The 15,414-nt window shown below is 43.1% G+C and overlaps 1 protein-coding gene across 9 annotated transcripts in view; it reads right to left on the bottom strand.

Annotated features, from left to right (window-relative positions):
- The window catches only part of MAGI2 (membrane associated guanylate kinase, WW and PDZ domain containing 2), a 902,790-nt gene that overhangs the window by 189,688 nt on the left and 697,688 nt on the right, over nt 1-15,414 (bottom strand). For all 9 annotated transcript variants that reach the window (XM_029077508.1, XM_029077506.1, XM_029077507.1 and 6 more), the window contains one exon: nt 874-931. In XM_029077508.1, coding sequence (XP_028933341.1) covers nt 874-931 — 58 coding nt within the window. The remainder of the gene's footprint in view (nt 1-873; nt 932-15,414) is intronic.

The raw sequence follows: 15,414 nt of genomic DNA on the forward strand, positions 1-15,414 counted from the left end.
GGCCCCGGACTTAGCCATTTGGAAACTGAGCCTGGATTACACCTCTGGAAGTTACTATTTCTAAAGTGTCCTTGATTTCCCAAAGCAAGATTCAGGTTGGGCAGGAGAAATTCCCAATTTTCAGCTCTAAATTTATTTATTGTTCTACTCCCAGGACACATTCTGGAATGGGGCCAACTTTAGTGAACACACTCTGGCCTTGACTTCCTTTACACCCATAAAGCACACCACACCTTATTTGGTTAGGGTAAAAAAATCTAGTTAGAGAGTCCAGCAGTTCCCAGCAGCTGACCAGGTGGCTCCTTCCCATTTCGGAAGCCCAAGAAAGATTTTTAAGGTGATATTCATTAGGAGTCTCTCCTTTGGCATGCCTCCTCTGAAAACTACCACAGGATCACTGCAATAGTGTTGGACCTAATAATAACTGTGGTATTTGTTAGATGCTTATTATGTGCAAAGCACACTCTAAGTGCCGGGTTTGATACAATATAAGCAGGTTGTCACAGCCCATGTTCCACATGGAGCTCCCAGTCTAATAGGGAGGGAGAACAGGTACTGGATACCCATTTTGCCGTTGAGGAGATTTGAGGCACTAAGAAGTGAAGTAACTTGTCCAGTGTCATACAGCAGGCAAGTGGCAGAGCCAGGATTAGAATCCAGTTTCTCTGTCTTCCAGGCCCATGCTCTATTCACTAAGCCATGCTTGTTCTCTCTCAGAAGAGCGAGTTAGTAATTAGCTAAGACAGACCGACTGTTGGGTTATAGACGGAGGATCTGAAGTTTTGGATACTTAGGGTGTTTGACAATATTTGAGATGTTAATATAGCTTCACAACATAGTAATAACAAATTAATATCACACTTGGAAACTTACTCAACATAATAAGTGCCATAAATTGGATCATCAATTTTCTCCCAGCCATATGGAAGTTCTGAAAAAACAAAGAGTTATTTCTCAGTAAATAAATCACAAGACACAACTTTGAACACCACAAATAGAAATTTAGTATGTTGACTGCATAAAACAGGCCATATAAAAAGAGTGTTCAAAACCTGGGCCAAGTTGAAGTCACATATCATAGCACCCACAAGAACTGACTTAGAAATCGGCATTAAACACAGACTCCCAGTCACTTGAACAATACCACTGGGTCTAGTTGCTGCCAAACTACTAGCAGTGCTTCTTCAGGATATTATCCAAGAAAATCCATGAGGAAAATTCACTTCCATAAAGTTGCAAACAACTGGGAAAAAGAAACTTTCCACATACAGATCGTTTGCTTGAAACCATGTTTCTGAAGGAACTGACGGTAATGCTGAAGAATGAAGACTACGTAAGGCCCCGTTGGAATTCCTGCCATTTGGGATGAATAACTTGCATCTCACTTCAGATGAGTCCTGTAAAAGGCAAGTCAGTCTCTTCCCCTGGCTTCCATCTCCCTAGGGGAGGTGACTGGACTCTGTAGTCAGGAAATAGTACAGTGCTCTGCACACAGTAAATGCCAATAAGTATGACTGAATGAAATTTAGAAATAAAATATTCATGGATGGAACTTTCCAGGAGCATCTGAAAGCCACAGAGACAAAACATTCTCTTAATGGCAATTTGTATATAAAGCTTAGACTTTGGCTAGATAATAAAGGTCACTGCTCTCCCAGTTTTGATAATTCATCTAAATTCGGGCACTAGAGGAGCAATTAGGTTCTCCAGAGTGGCTAAGTCCAGTATTATGAGAATTCGATGAGAGCTGGGAAATGTGGGAGTTGATAATGCAGAATACCACCAAATACTTGCACAGAGCTTTAATTATAAATAAGAATGATGGTATTTATTTAGTGCTTACTGTGTGTCAAGCATTGTCCTAAGCCCCAGGATAGATACAAGTTTATCATGTTGGCCATAGTCCCTGCCCCACATGGGCTTCGTAGTCCAAGTAGGAAGGAGAATAGGTATTGAATCCCCATTTTACAGATGAAGAACCTGGGGCACAGAGAAATGAAGTGACTCAAGGTCACACAGTATGCAATTGGCGGAGCAAAGATTAGAACTCAAGTCTTCTGACTCCCAGGTCCGAGTCTTTCCACTAGGCCATGCTGCTTCTTAAGCTGTTTCTTCGTCCAGTCTTGTCACAATAGTTAACTCATTTTACTCTCACTGCACCCCGTCAGGTAAGCAGAGGCAGGTTTATTATCCCCATTTTACAGAGTAGAGAAGTGCTTGAGGTTGCCCAGCTGACCAGTGGCAGAACTAGGACCTTCCAGAGCTCCTGACTCTTGCCACTAGACCACACTGACAACCTTAAAACCAAGGCTTAAACCTTTAACCAATATCTCTAGATACAAAGAGTGAATTCTTCCTTAGAGACACACAGATGACTGACTTCATTAAATGATCAAGATTTTTTTTCCACTGGTATTAGCGAGGTTTATTTTTGACAGTAGTTTCAAAAGTTGGAAAATCATAGGGTGGCAAACACAGGTAAATGACAGTCTTGTTTTAGTCTGTAACTCCTTTGCCCTCAACAGCTACTGTATTGCTGTGAGCAATGAGCTTAATGAATTAAAATCTAAGATGAATGCACAAAAAGATGCATCTCTATAAAGCATAATTTTCCAGGAATCACAAAGTCTATTAGTTGATATTGAAGATTTAAAAAAAGAATGATCTAAAGTACCATTTATTCAATCACGCATGAGTTTAGGTGTGCACTGGATGGAGAGAACGGGGGCGATCAGCTCAAGTTTTCCGAGGTGGACTCCTACCACTTGCTCACTTCAGGTCTCTGACAAGACCTAAGAGTTTTCCATCAGGGCTGAAATGACCTAAAATGGTGGCTTTCTGAGTCACTAACCCTTGAAGTCTGGCCTCTCCCAATCCTTACCCTATCTAAAATCACTGCCTCTATTGAGATCAAGATAATAGGTTGGCCCCTCTCTGTGGGTCTACGTCACTTTCAAAATGAGCACCTTAAAAATAACAAGATCTATTTACCTCACACTTCTGTAGCAGCTCAATATCACACACTTGAACTGTACTGAGGCAGAATCAGCATGGAACTATGAAAAGTCATTAGCCCCACAGAAAAAGGGTGGAGTGGGAGGTGGGGGATATTCCCAGCTCAGGGATAGAATTGTTGAGGGGAGGGGAAAGGCCTTCCTGAAATCTCACCGCCTCCAACAAGCATTCCCAAATTAATTTTCAGCATCCCAGATCATCTCATCTCAGTAGCCATCCTTAGCACTTTTGTACGTAATAATGTTGGTATTTAAGCACTTACTATGTGCAGAGCACTATTCTAAGCGCCAGGGTAGATACAGGGCAATCAGGTTGTCCCACGTGAGGCTCACAGTCTTAATCCCCATTTTACAGATGAGGTAACTGAGGCACAGAGAAGTGAAGTGACTTGCCTAAGGTCACACAGCTGACAAGTGGCAGAGGCAGGAATTCGAACCCATGAACTCTGACTCTAAAGCTCGTACTCTTTCTACTGAGCCATGCTGCATACTGTCATCAAACCTTTTTATGCATATTTCTATGTACATCCACCTACTTATTCATCTATAGATGTTTCTGTCACTACCCCCTCTCCCTCCATTCCCTTACCCTTCTCTTCCACCACATCTACACACACAACTCCTGCCTATGGGAACCAATCAGATGATGCAGTCCTGATTGGCAGATGTGCTCACCAATGAGAGCCTGTCTGTGGGAGCTGATCAGAGGATGTGGCCCATGAGCAGCTCATATGACACTTCTTTTAACTAATGGAATATGATCAAAGAAAGTCTTCTGGAGACCAATCATTTCATTTGTGTCTTAGCCAGGTGCACCTGGCTGGTGTTTCCTCAATCGATAGTATTTAATGAGCACATGTTTGGTGCAGAGCACTGTCCTAAGCATGGAGGAAAAAAACAAGAATTAGGAAACATGATCCCTATCCTTAAGGAGTTTGCAATCAAATTGGGAAGACAGACACTGAATTAAATAACATAGGCTGAAGTAATTGAGTATAAAAGATAGGAACATAAGAGCATATTGGGAAGCAGTGTGGCCTAGTGGAAACAACATGGGCCTGAGAGTCAGAATACCTGGGTTCTAATCCTGGCTCTGCCACTTGTCTTCTGGAAAGTCACTTAACTTCAGTCACCTCATCTGTAAACTTTTCTTTGTTTTTGATTTTTAATGGTATTTATTAAGCTCATACTATGGACCAGGCACTGTACTAAGCGCTGGGGTAGATACGAGCTAATCAGGTTGGCCAGAGTCTATGTACCACATGGGGCTCACAATATTAATTCCCATTTTACAAATGAGGTAACAGTCACAGAGAAGCAAAGTAGTTTGCCCAGGCTCACAAAGCTGCCAAGTGACAGAATCACAATCAGAACCCAGGTTTCACAATTCCAAGTACCTGGCTCTTTCCACAAGGCCAAGAGGTTCAGATGTTGAAATAATTTAACAAAACTTGGAGATATAAACACAGCTGGGATTTGGGACAGGGCACAACATAAATATGTATCAAGTTGATTTAGTCTAAAGAAAAGTCAATAAATTCTACCTACAAATGACAATGCCATTTTTCTTCAAATGAAAATATAGGAGGTCAAGGGCTGAATGCCTAATGAAATAAATTTTAGCTCATTTTTCTTCCTCACAGAGAGGTGATGACATGGAGTACACCTTAACCATCAACCACACCTGCTTTGCTGAAAAGCTACACTGCTCTTCTATTGCTTAATGGCACACAAATATTTTTAGTCTATAGCAATCAGTGATATTGATTGAGCACCTACTCAACAAATGAAAGCTCTGTGTGAATGAACACAAAATGCAAGAGTTGGATCCAAGATACTGGAAACTGAACAAAGATATTTATTGAGCACTTACTGTATGCAGAGCACTCTCCTAAGCACTTGGGAGAGTACATTACCGTGGAGTGGCAGACATGTTCCCTGCCCATAAGGAACTTTCAGGCTAGTATCACGTCAGGGAAGCAAATTCAGTTAAAAATCATGGCCTGGAGAAGGCTCAGCAGCAAAAGAAAGTAATTTTCCCACTCTCTCCCCACCCCAAGTCAATACTGGTTCGACTGCCAGGATGATTTTTCTAAAAAAAGTCCATTCCTCAAGAACCTCCAAGGGTTGCCTACCCATCTCCACATCAAACAGAACCTCTTCACCATTGGCTTTAAATGACCTTGCCCCCTTCTACCTTATCTCTCTGATTTCCTACTATAGCCCAGCCTACACACTTCACTCTTCTAGTGCCAGCTTCCTTACTATCTCCATCTCATGTATCTCACTGCTGACCCCTTTCCCACATCCTCCCTTTGACTTGGAACTACCTCTCATCCTTATATGAAAGACCAATACTCTCTCCACCTTCAAAGCCTTTTACAAATCACATCTCCTCCAAGAAGTCATTCCTGATTAAGCTCTCTTTTCCCTGACTTCCTCTCCCTTCGTGTCACCTATATACTTGGATCAGTACTCTTTATGCACTTGATATTTACCCAATCCTCATCCCACGGCACTTATTTACAGATTCAAAATTTGTATTAATGCCTGTCTCCCCTCTAGCCTGCAAGCTCCTTGTGAGCAGGGAATGTGTTTACCCACTCTGTTATATGGTACTTTCCCAAGCACTTAGTACAGTGCTGCACACAGTAAGTGCTTGATTTCCAGTGTCTTAGACCCAACAACTGGAAGTTCATTCACACTGCACAATATTCTAAAGGGAAAATTAACGAAGCAGTAACAAATACTCTGCGCAAGGAGAGACAGCTGAATGGGGTCCTTCCTGCCTACTTCTTCTACATGAGTAATTCTTCTATCTAGGAACCTCCAAGTCAAAAGCAAAATATGATGTCTGTCTAGCTAAAAATTCTTGTCATCGAGTCTTAGGCTTTGAGCTCTATTTCAAGAAAAGGAGCTCTTTTTGAAAACAAAAATATCACTACCAATGCCAAATATCTATCTAGTATAGTGACTTGTATTTCATGTCTGCATAAATATACCACAGCATTTCCCATCCTGGAAAGAGCAGGTCACATCATTCTCTCTTTATAAATGAGAAAGCTGCCAAACAGAATTTCAGTAATTTGCCGGGTGATATTAAAAGTCAGCATTAGTACTCCCAGCTCCAAAGACAGATTGCTGATTCTTTATGTGAAATTGTCTGGCTAAATGGCTTCCTCACATTTTGTTTTCTGTCATTTTATGCTAATGGATTACTCGACACACTCTTCAGTTTCTAAAATAATCAACTACATCGGTCCCGATATAGTAACAATTCAAACAGAAGCAGGGTTGTATTTCCCTTTCTTATAAAATCTGGTCAGGCACCTAAATCCTTTCCCTGGAATGGTAAACTCTAATCTAAAGTAGCTCTTACCCAGGGGATTGCAGGCTGGACACTGTAATTGGAAAACCTTCAAAGGACATTAGAAAAAGCAGTCTTGAGCTGAGAAGTACACAAAGTGTTCTAATATCTCCTATCTCTTGCTGCCCCATGTCTTTGTAATGAAACAGACTGTGGGGAGACTGAAAAGAGGGGAGGGAGATCCTGCTCCCATATGTTCTGCTAGCAATGATGCATCAGATACGCCTGCTGCCCCTAGAACATGCCTTCTGCCATGAATATTACACACATAATATTGAAAAGGAAACTGAAAAAAATCAATCACATCTGATTCATGTGATCCTTAATGGCATGCTGTCATCTTCATGGCCAATATATGTAAGCTTTCCTTGATGTTTCTAGAATAGTTGTATTCCAGGTATTCTTGGATTCATTCCTGGCATTTCAATAATCACTTAGGGCTCACTGTGGGCAGAGCACTGTACTGGGTGGTCTCTTGAGCTACTGCTTGGAAATATGGGGAATTGAAGAAGGGGAAAGAATAAGGGAGGTACTGGCGAGGCGCAGGGGAGATTTTAGGGAGATCATACTTGATGACTTCAATTTTCTCAATAAAGTATGAAGCCAGGTCATTAAGGGCAAGAGTTGGAGGAGGGGGAATGGGAGGAGGGCAGAGGGATAGGGGATTTGAGGAGGGAGTTAAACATCTGAAACAACTGGTAATGGCAATGGACATGGGAACCAATAAAGATGGAGAAATAATGTTTCCCAGTAGAGGAGAGGGCAGGGCAAAATGGGTTAGGGTTAACTTGAGGTGGACAAGGTTGGCCTATTATCTGGATTCCTTTCAGCAGCACTCTACATTTCATGCAACGGAGTGAAGGAAGTGGACTGTGGAGGTAATTCAGGGCTGTTGACTAGTGTTACGAGATCAGTGACGGGATAGGGGAGTGAATGAGTTGAGTTCAGTAGAGAGGGTGGTATCGAGAGCATCATGTTGTGCGTTAAGGGAGGGTAGTTTGGATATGAAGACTAAATGGAGCATGGCGACTTTAGATAATGGGCGTGGGTGCAAAGATCAAAAGGCTTTTGATAGAAGATTAAAGATGCTATTCTAAAAATGAAAAAAACAACTTTAAACCAAGGAATTAGGAATATCCACTTCTTGATCTTGTTGTTTAAACTGATTGTTAATGACATCTCAAATTTAAGCTGGTAAACCATTCTATGTACTTGCCTTTCCCTTTAGAGCATAAATTTCTTGAGGACAAGGATTGCATCTAATTCCAATTTTCCAATGGGAGAGTTCAAGCTCAATAAATCCTGACTGAATTGAATTGAGATTAATGATCAAATCTCAGGCTGCCAAACCCACATATCCATTCCCAGAGTTGTTAACATTCCTGTTTTAACACTGGCATCTAAACTTGGCTATAATGGGAATGCTTGCAGACATGCCTTCTCTTTGTTTTTCAACTGGGCATCAAAGAGAGAAAAATCCAAGTAGGAGTGCCTTCCCACGTTTAGCCAAATCTATGTGATGTGGAGAATGAAGACAAAGCTCTAGATCATCCTGTTTAACTTCAGTTGACCGGGTGACTCTCCACTCATCTTGCCTGGGGAGTTCTGGGCTGGATATGGGAAGCAATTAGGAAGAGCCTGAGGACGAGCCTTTCTAACTGGATAGATCCCTGGGAATCACCAGGAGAGTCTGATGCCCTTCCGGTTCAGAGAAAGCCCCCTGTGCTCCATTCCCTTCTATCCCATAAAGGCCAGTGGAATGTTCTGAATGGGTCAGGATGGATCTTACTGCTAAAATTCAGGCAATTGGTCACACACCAAACACCTTTGAATCGACTGGGTGTGGGAGCCATGTGCTTTGTGAAGAACTTTGAAAGGTGTGCTTCACTTTCAATGAGCAGCAAGTATTCTAATAATCTTGGCTATAATTATCCATTTTATAATCTTATATGCTGCAACAATAATGACCATACTTATCAATCATATATAATACAACAATAACAATAATTATTGTTACAATGTGCCAAGCACTGAGCTAAGTGCGGGAGTAGAGATAGGATAATCGGGCCAATAATACTTCTACCCACTAAATTGATGAGAAATGGATTTGGATGGAACTGTGCTCTTCGAAAGTAATGAGTAGAACCATATTCCTTGGTTGGTCATAGCTGGTGAATTTGGCAGGCAGCTGCCATTTCTTCGATCAGCTATCTGAACACAGAGATGAACAGGTTTACCAACAACCTCACTAACCATTTGGGCATTTAGATCCATCTTGCACCAGTATTTTCAGTCGCCCTCACACACACTGCGCTGGGGTCTCACCGTCAGTAATGTCGCCTTCAGAAATGAAGGACAGCTAGGTACATACTGGGGCACCTCTACTCAGCCCTCCCACTCTGCACTGCCTAAGCACTTAGGTATCCCTCAAGCACTTTGATACTCACCCCAGTGCACTTTGATACTCATCCCAGCCCCAAAGCACTTGGGTACCTACCTTATACTTTGCTACTTCTCCTATCTTTAATTTAATGCCTATCCTCCATATAGACTGGTAAACTCCTTAAGGGCAGGGATTGTGTTTGCCAACTCTATTATACTGTACTCTCCCAAATATTTAGTACAGTGCTTCATACATGTGTAAGTGCTCAATAAATATTCTTGATTGATAAAGATGTACCTATAGGTGTGTCAAGGAATAAATACCTGATTGTTTAAAATACCTAGGTTGCACTCCTAATTCTTTCCAGTCATCATTTATGTTTGCATTTAAAGAAAAGGCAATTTTAAAGTCACCTCTGTTCCCATTATAAACCAAAGCAATTCTACATAAAATTAAGCTCTAATCTCATCTCTTCTTTGAGCTGTGATTCATTCAATTGTCGCTTAGATCAATAAAACACAACGGCAGCAGCAAAACTCAGGGCTGCTGACTGGAGTTTGCCAGCTAAGCTTGGCAGAGGGCAGGTTTCTGCTGTTTGAAACATCTTCTGCTACGTTTGGACTGACCAGCAGCATCCTCACTTTAGCCACCAAAGAGCTGAATCTGCCAGTTTGTGACAAAATTCTCAGAGATCAGGCAGGTGGCTACATTGTGGAGTAACAAGGCAGATATCCGTAAACCCCCGGAAATGCTCAAAGAACAAAGGCAAAGAAAGCAGATGTCAGTGTCGGTTGATCTGGGAAGAGATTATGGCACACCTTAACTTTTTGTTTTTGCCTGAGAGTTGTTTCAGGTGCAACAGAAATCTAAGAATGAGGGCAGTATCGGGGAGACTTCTAATATGTCAACACTCCTGGGGTACCATCTGAGACAGACAGAAAGCAAATGTGATAGCAAAGGCTCTTTTTTTTTTTTTGAGGATGATGGGGAGGGAATAGGGGGCGGAAAATAAAGGAAAAAGAAAGTAGAGATGTGCAATGGGCTCTGCTCTCAGTTATGCTACAAACAAATGAGAAGCAGTGTGGCCCAGGGGATAGAGAACAGGATTGGGAGTCAGAGGACCTGGGTTCTAATCCTGACTCTGCCACTTGTTTGGTCTGTGACCTTGGGTAAGTCACTTCACTTCTCAGTGCCTCAATTACCTCATCTGGAAAATGAGGATTAAGACTGTGTCCAATCTGAATAGCCTGTATCTACCCCAGTGCCTAATACAGTGCCTGGCACAGAGTAAGCAATTAAATACCATAAATGCAAAAACAAAAACCAAAAACATGGCAGTAGAGTCCACACTGGCAATGTCCTAGTTTCATGGATACATCTATTAAGAAATGAAAACAGGACTCCGGTTTCCTCAGCCACTATCTTTGTTGTCCCTGCTGGTGTCCTAGTTTTGTTCTCTACTAATTGTTTTTGTAGACCACAAATGTAAGGAGTTGAAAGATCCAGGCTCCTCCTCCTCATTTATCCACTCTCTTCTCCCAGTCTACTGCAACTCACACCCTCAGTTCCTCTTCAGCTCACCCTCTCACTATGCCTTGTTCTCCACACTCCCACCTGTGACTCACTGCTCACATCCTTCTTCCTGTCTGGAACTCCCTCTGGCTTTCAATCTGCTAAGCAACAGCTCTCCCCATGGGTGGGGCCCATGTGAACTCCCTCCCCTCTTAGAGGCCTTCTAAGATTTGTATTTTTCTCTCAGGGTCATGGCACCTCTGTGCCTGAACTCCAGGAGCACTTCTGTACATATAGCTTTATATACTCTGCTCTTCTAAGAAGCACTTACTCATATCTACATTTTTGTTCTTTTTTCCTCCCATTTGTAATTATTTTGTGTGTGTCTTCCTCACCATATGGTAAAGACAGGCATCGTGTCTTCTATGTCCCTTCAGACACAACTATTTTTTTTTCTGGAGATACACAATTCTCCATAGAACCTCTGGATTTCTGGATATCAGCCTGAGGGATTCATGGATTGTATTTTGGGGGAGGGGTTTCCTGGTGCCAGCTCTGCTCCCCTGTCCTGCTGCAGCCTGTTGGTAGCTCATTTAGGGCAACTTTTCACAGGGAATCCAAGGATTCTGTGCTGGATTTGTTGAAAAGAGCAGCTGGACATCAGATGAGCTTCCTCTCCTCAATCCTCCCCACTCTCAACCTTTCACTCCAGGGATTTCTCAGTAAGATTTCTCAAGCCAGCCCAGCTCCAGTCTCATGACAGCAATACACTCTAAGCAGATTGCCACTAGAGTGAGGAGAGCAGCAGGAGGCTCCCAGAATTCCCAATAGCAGCTGTCGATCAGACTCCTCTTAGCCAATCAGGAAGCTCCCCTCTCTCAAAATAACAGTCTTCCCAGTAGGATGGCCATTCTTCTGGTTTTGCACCAGATGGTCTGGCTTTCAGCTGGTCTGCCCCTGGTCCAGAATGGATATGGTACTGGGTGCCATTATGTCCAGTCCCCAGCCTCCCTCCATCTCAGACTCTGTCATTATGTTCTGTGTCTCTGAAGAGTGATTGTGTTCACAGGGAACTAGGAAGGGAGTGTGGAGGTCAGGAGCAAGTGGGATGGGAATCAAGTGTCCACTGGAGAAAAGCTATAGATTCCAGTGACCTAGGACAGAATTCCGCAAAATGGCGCCTACAACAACAATGGATTACTTCGCATGCTCAGTCTAATGCCTGTAATGCCACTTGCCATGTGTGTCTGGTGTTCAGGAAGGCCTATTTCCCAGGCCAAACCCAACAGCTTTAATGTCGCTCTCAAAACGTCACAGCTAAATTTGCTGTTTTACTGGGAAAAAGGGGCATGAAAATAGGAAATGTGTGGGTTTGGAGGTTTTTTAAAATAGCTTGTACGTTGCTCTTCTCATCAAAAACGGAGGAACCATTCTGGAGGAGTTTATGTAACATGTTTGTGGGCTGCAGGGGGGAGACGTCCTAAACCCACAGGCCTGATGGGCATAACCTCCTGCAGCACTGAGTTATTGCTTGCTTTATGTCCAGGCAGATAATAATAGTAATACAGATGATGATGATGGCATTTGTTAAGTTTGTTAGGCACTGTTCTAAGCACTGGGATAGGTACAAGCTAATCAGGTTGGACACAGTTACTGTCCCACATGGGACTCCCAGTCTTAATCCCCATTTTACAGATGAGGTAACTCAGGCACAGAGAAGTTAAGTGACTTACCCAAGGTCACACTGCAGACAAGTGGTGGAGCCTGTATTAGAATCCAGGTCCTTCTGAGTCCCAGACCTGTGCATCCCAAAACATGGAAACCAGCAGGGACTGGCTCTCCTTTCCTCCATTCCAGCCAGGAAGCCTGTGCAACCTACCAAAGGGCTGGAGGGGGGAAAAAAAAGCACGCTGTCTGCTCTGCTTATAGAAGACCCTGCTGCCTAATTCATCGGAGAGATTGTGGGAGAGCCATCCGTCCTTGTGAAAAATATTACCCCTGTAAAGCTGTCAAAGTCGGTGTCAGCTCAGGTAACCTGCCATGTAAAACGCCAGCCCGTCCCACAAATTAGGCTTCCCCTATGGCTTGTCCAACATGTGCGTCAGACTTTCAGGAAATATTAAAGATCCGTACGGAGCAATGATTTGTACCCCTTGTAACAACTGGACTGGGTGTAAATTGTGCAAAGGAGCGACGTGGCACATCTTCTACTGGAATTGGCAACAGCTGGCCATCCAAAGGCAATACCAATTTTTTTTTTTTAATAAGTAAAAACTGACATCTCAGCATCGCACCAGATCCACAGAAGCAGACCCAGGGTGCTACAGGTCCTACCTTTCCAATGCATTATTCTGACAGTTGCACTACACTGTCAACAAAATTTCATTACATCATCTTCCTCATCAATATGTCTTTATTCAGGGCTGCAGTGGCATCCACAGAGCAAAGTAGGTAAACCCCTATTCCCATCCTTGAGAAGTTTATAATTTGAGACAGACAACGCTAACATATATGGGCATATCAAGGTTGAATAAACATAATTGGCACAAAAAGTACATTCGATCGACCAGAACAAGACTGGGTTGGAGCATGGTCCTCTCTCTCTGCAAAAAGAACAAGACTGCTTGGAGTTTGGGTCAGGACACTTATATGGATTCAAGGAAAACAGGAGAATAGTTTGTTTTTCCGTATTTGAATGTTATAAGATAGGGCAGCCCGTGACCCTGATTTTCAAAAATGAAATCACGTGGCCCTAAGCAGGGTGATGTGCTTTCACCTCCATCAGCACCTGAGGGAGCATAGAGTAAGGGGGCTCAGTGTCAGAGGGGACAGGCACTTAACGGGAGATGTTGATCCAAGAATGAGCGGTGGGAGTTGAAAGAGAACGAGAGGAAACTGTCACCTCCCATTAAAGCTTCAAGAACTATTCTAGGGATTTTCTTTGCTTTTGATTATTTGGGTAATAGCTTACATCATCTATTTTGCCCAGAAAATCAGGAGGCCATGCTTCTTGATGCTTAACCCAGGATTCAGTCATTCATTCAATCAATCGTATTTACTGAGCGCTGTGTGCAAAGTACTGTACTAAGCGCGTGGGAGAGTACACACAACAGACACATTCCCTTCCCACAACGAGCTCACAGTCTAGAGGGCAGAATCCACATATTTTTTGAAGGTCGTCGGAACTAACTCCACTTAGACTTCTTCTGGATTGTCAGTTCATATCAATACTATTAGTAACAAGAACTGTGCTATTTGTCAGGCACTTACTTTGTGCCAAGCACTGTATGTATTAAGCACTGGGGTAACTATAAGATAAATGGTCAGACTCAATCCTTGACCCACATGGGGATCTGTACGTAATAATGTTGTCTCTTCGCAGGAATAGGCAAATATCAGGCTTTAATGTAAATGTGGATAACCCTCTAGCTCTGAGTTGCCATAAGGAGGGAGGTTTAGTTAGCAGCAGGATAAACAGATGAAGAAAACAGACAAAGAGCCCAGTATTACCTCCTAAATTGAAAGAAATTTTAAAACTAAAGTCAACTTTGGCTAAAAAATCAAAGAAACATCAATGCTGCTAATAATAGTTGTTGGAATAGAGGCAGTGATTATGGGGAAAAAAAAAACCCCATGAGTTTCATTAGACTGCCTCATATCTTCTGGAATCATTTAACCCTTTGAAACTTTTATGTTAGTCTGTTCTTCCACACCACTTCCCTCTCACAAAAAGGCAGAGAGAGAAACTGGGTTCGAGAAACACAAGGTGCCAGAAAAACTTATGCAGCAGAGACATATGGAGATGGAAATTTTAAAGTAAAGCTAGGTAGTTCATTCATTCATTCAGCTGTAATTATTGAGCACTTACTGTGTGCAAAGCTACATAGGAGGTATGCTAGAATTCTTCTGCACATAACTATTAGTGGAGGGGCCTTCCTTTCTCTCTCTGAACAGAAATCTTCCCTCATTGTTGATTCCCTGGCATTCTATTTTGGTTCATCGGGCAGGATGTCAGACGATCACTTCCCTCTCCATCAGGTGCAGCGTGGGTAAGTTTGCCCTGCAAATTCCAGCTTGAGGAGGAGATTTAGAACCTGACTCTCCCCACCTGTCCACCCGACATACTGGGAGAGAGTAGGCTGGAATAAGCCTGTGAAGGATGCCCTTTGTGGGGCTTGTGTGTGCTTTCCAGTCCCCAGCCTGTGCATATGGGCTTCACCTGGCTGGGAAGCCGGAGTGAAGGAGGGGAAGAACCTGTGGCTCTCTCAGGCGCCCACCACAGGTTTTCTCCCACAGCACTTATGTGCATATCCATCATTTATTTATATTCATGTCTGTCTCCCCATCTAGACTGCAAGCTCGCTGTGGGCAGGGAATATATCTGTTACATTGTACTCTCCCAAGTGCTTAGTATAGTGCTCTGCACAACTCTAAGTGCTCAATAAATACGAGTGACAGTGGCTGAGAGAAACCTAATACCCCAGTGACCAAGGAGAGGTGGGACAGGGTGGATCAGGGGTTCTCCCGCTCACATTTGACCATCTGACGTCCTGGCCCACATTCAGATGAGCTGGTCCAGTTTGGAGTACTGGGAAAGCAGTAGGGAGGTGAGCCTGGCTGTAATGTCTCCTGCCTTTGGGTCAGGATCAAGCTTGCCCTTGACTCCCATTGCCACCCCACTTCCAGGATCCTTGCCCCAACCACCTCATAACCTTAGCACAGCATAACTTCAAGTGCTTAGTACAGTGCTCTGCACACACAAAGTGCTCAATAAATAGATTGATTGACCTTTCCGCTGAAATATGACCTGATACATGAAGACTCTGCCGGGTAACATGGCATACACCAACCTTGAGCTGCAATTTTTTTATGGTATTTGTTAAGCATTTACTATATGCTAGGCACTTTTCTAAGTGCTGGGGTAGATACAAGGTAATCAGGTTGGACACAGTCAATGTCATGCATAGGGCTCACAGTCTTTATCTCCATTTTACAGATGAGGTAACTGATGCACAAAGAAATGAAGTGGCTTGCCCAAGGTCACACAGAAGACAGGTGGCAGAGCCAGGACTAGAACCCTGGCCCTTCTGATTCCCAAGCACATGTTAAGCAGCGTGGCTCAGTGGAAAGAGCATGGG

The sequence above is a fragment of the Ornithorhynchus anatinus genome, chromosome 13, assembly GCF_004115215.2.
Source record: "Ornithorhynchus anatinus isolate Pmale09 chromosome 13, mOrnAna1.pri.v4, whole genome shotgun sequence".
Taxonomy (NCBI): Eukaryota; Metazoa; Chordata; class Mammalia; order Monotremata; family Ornithorhynchidae; genus Ornithorhynchus; species Ornithorhynchus anatinus.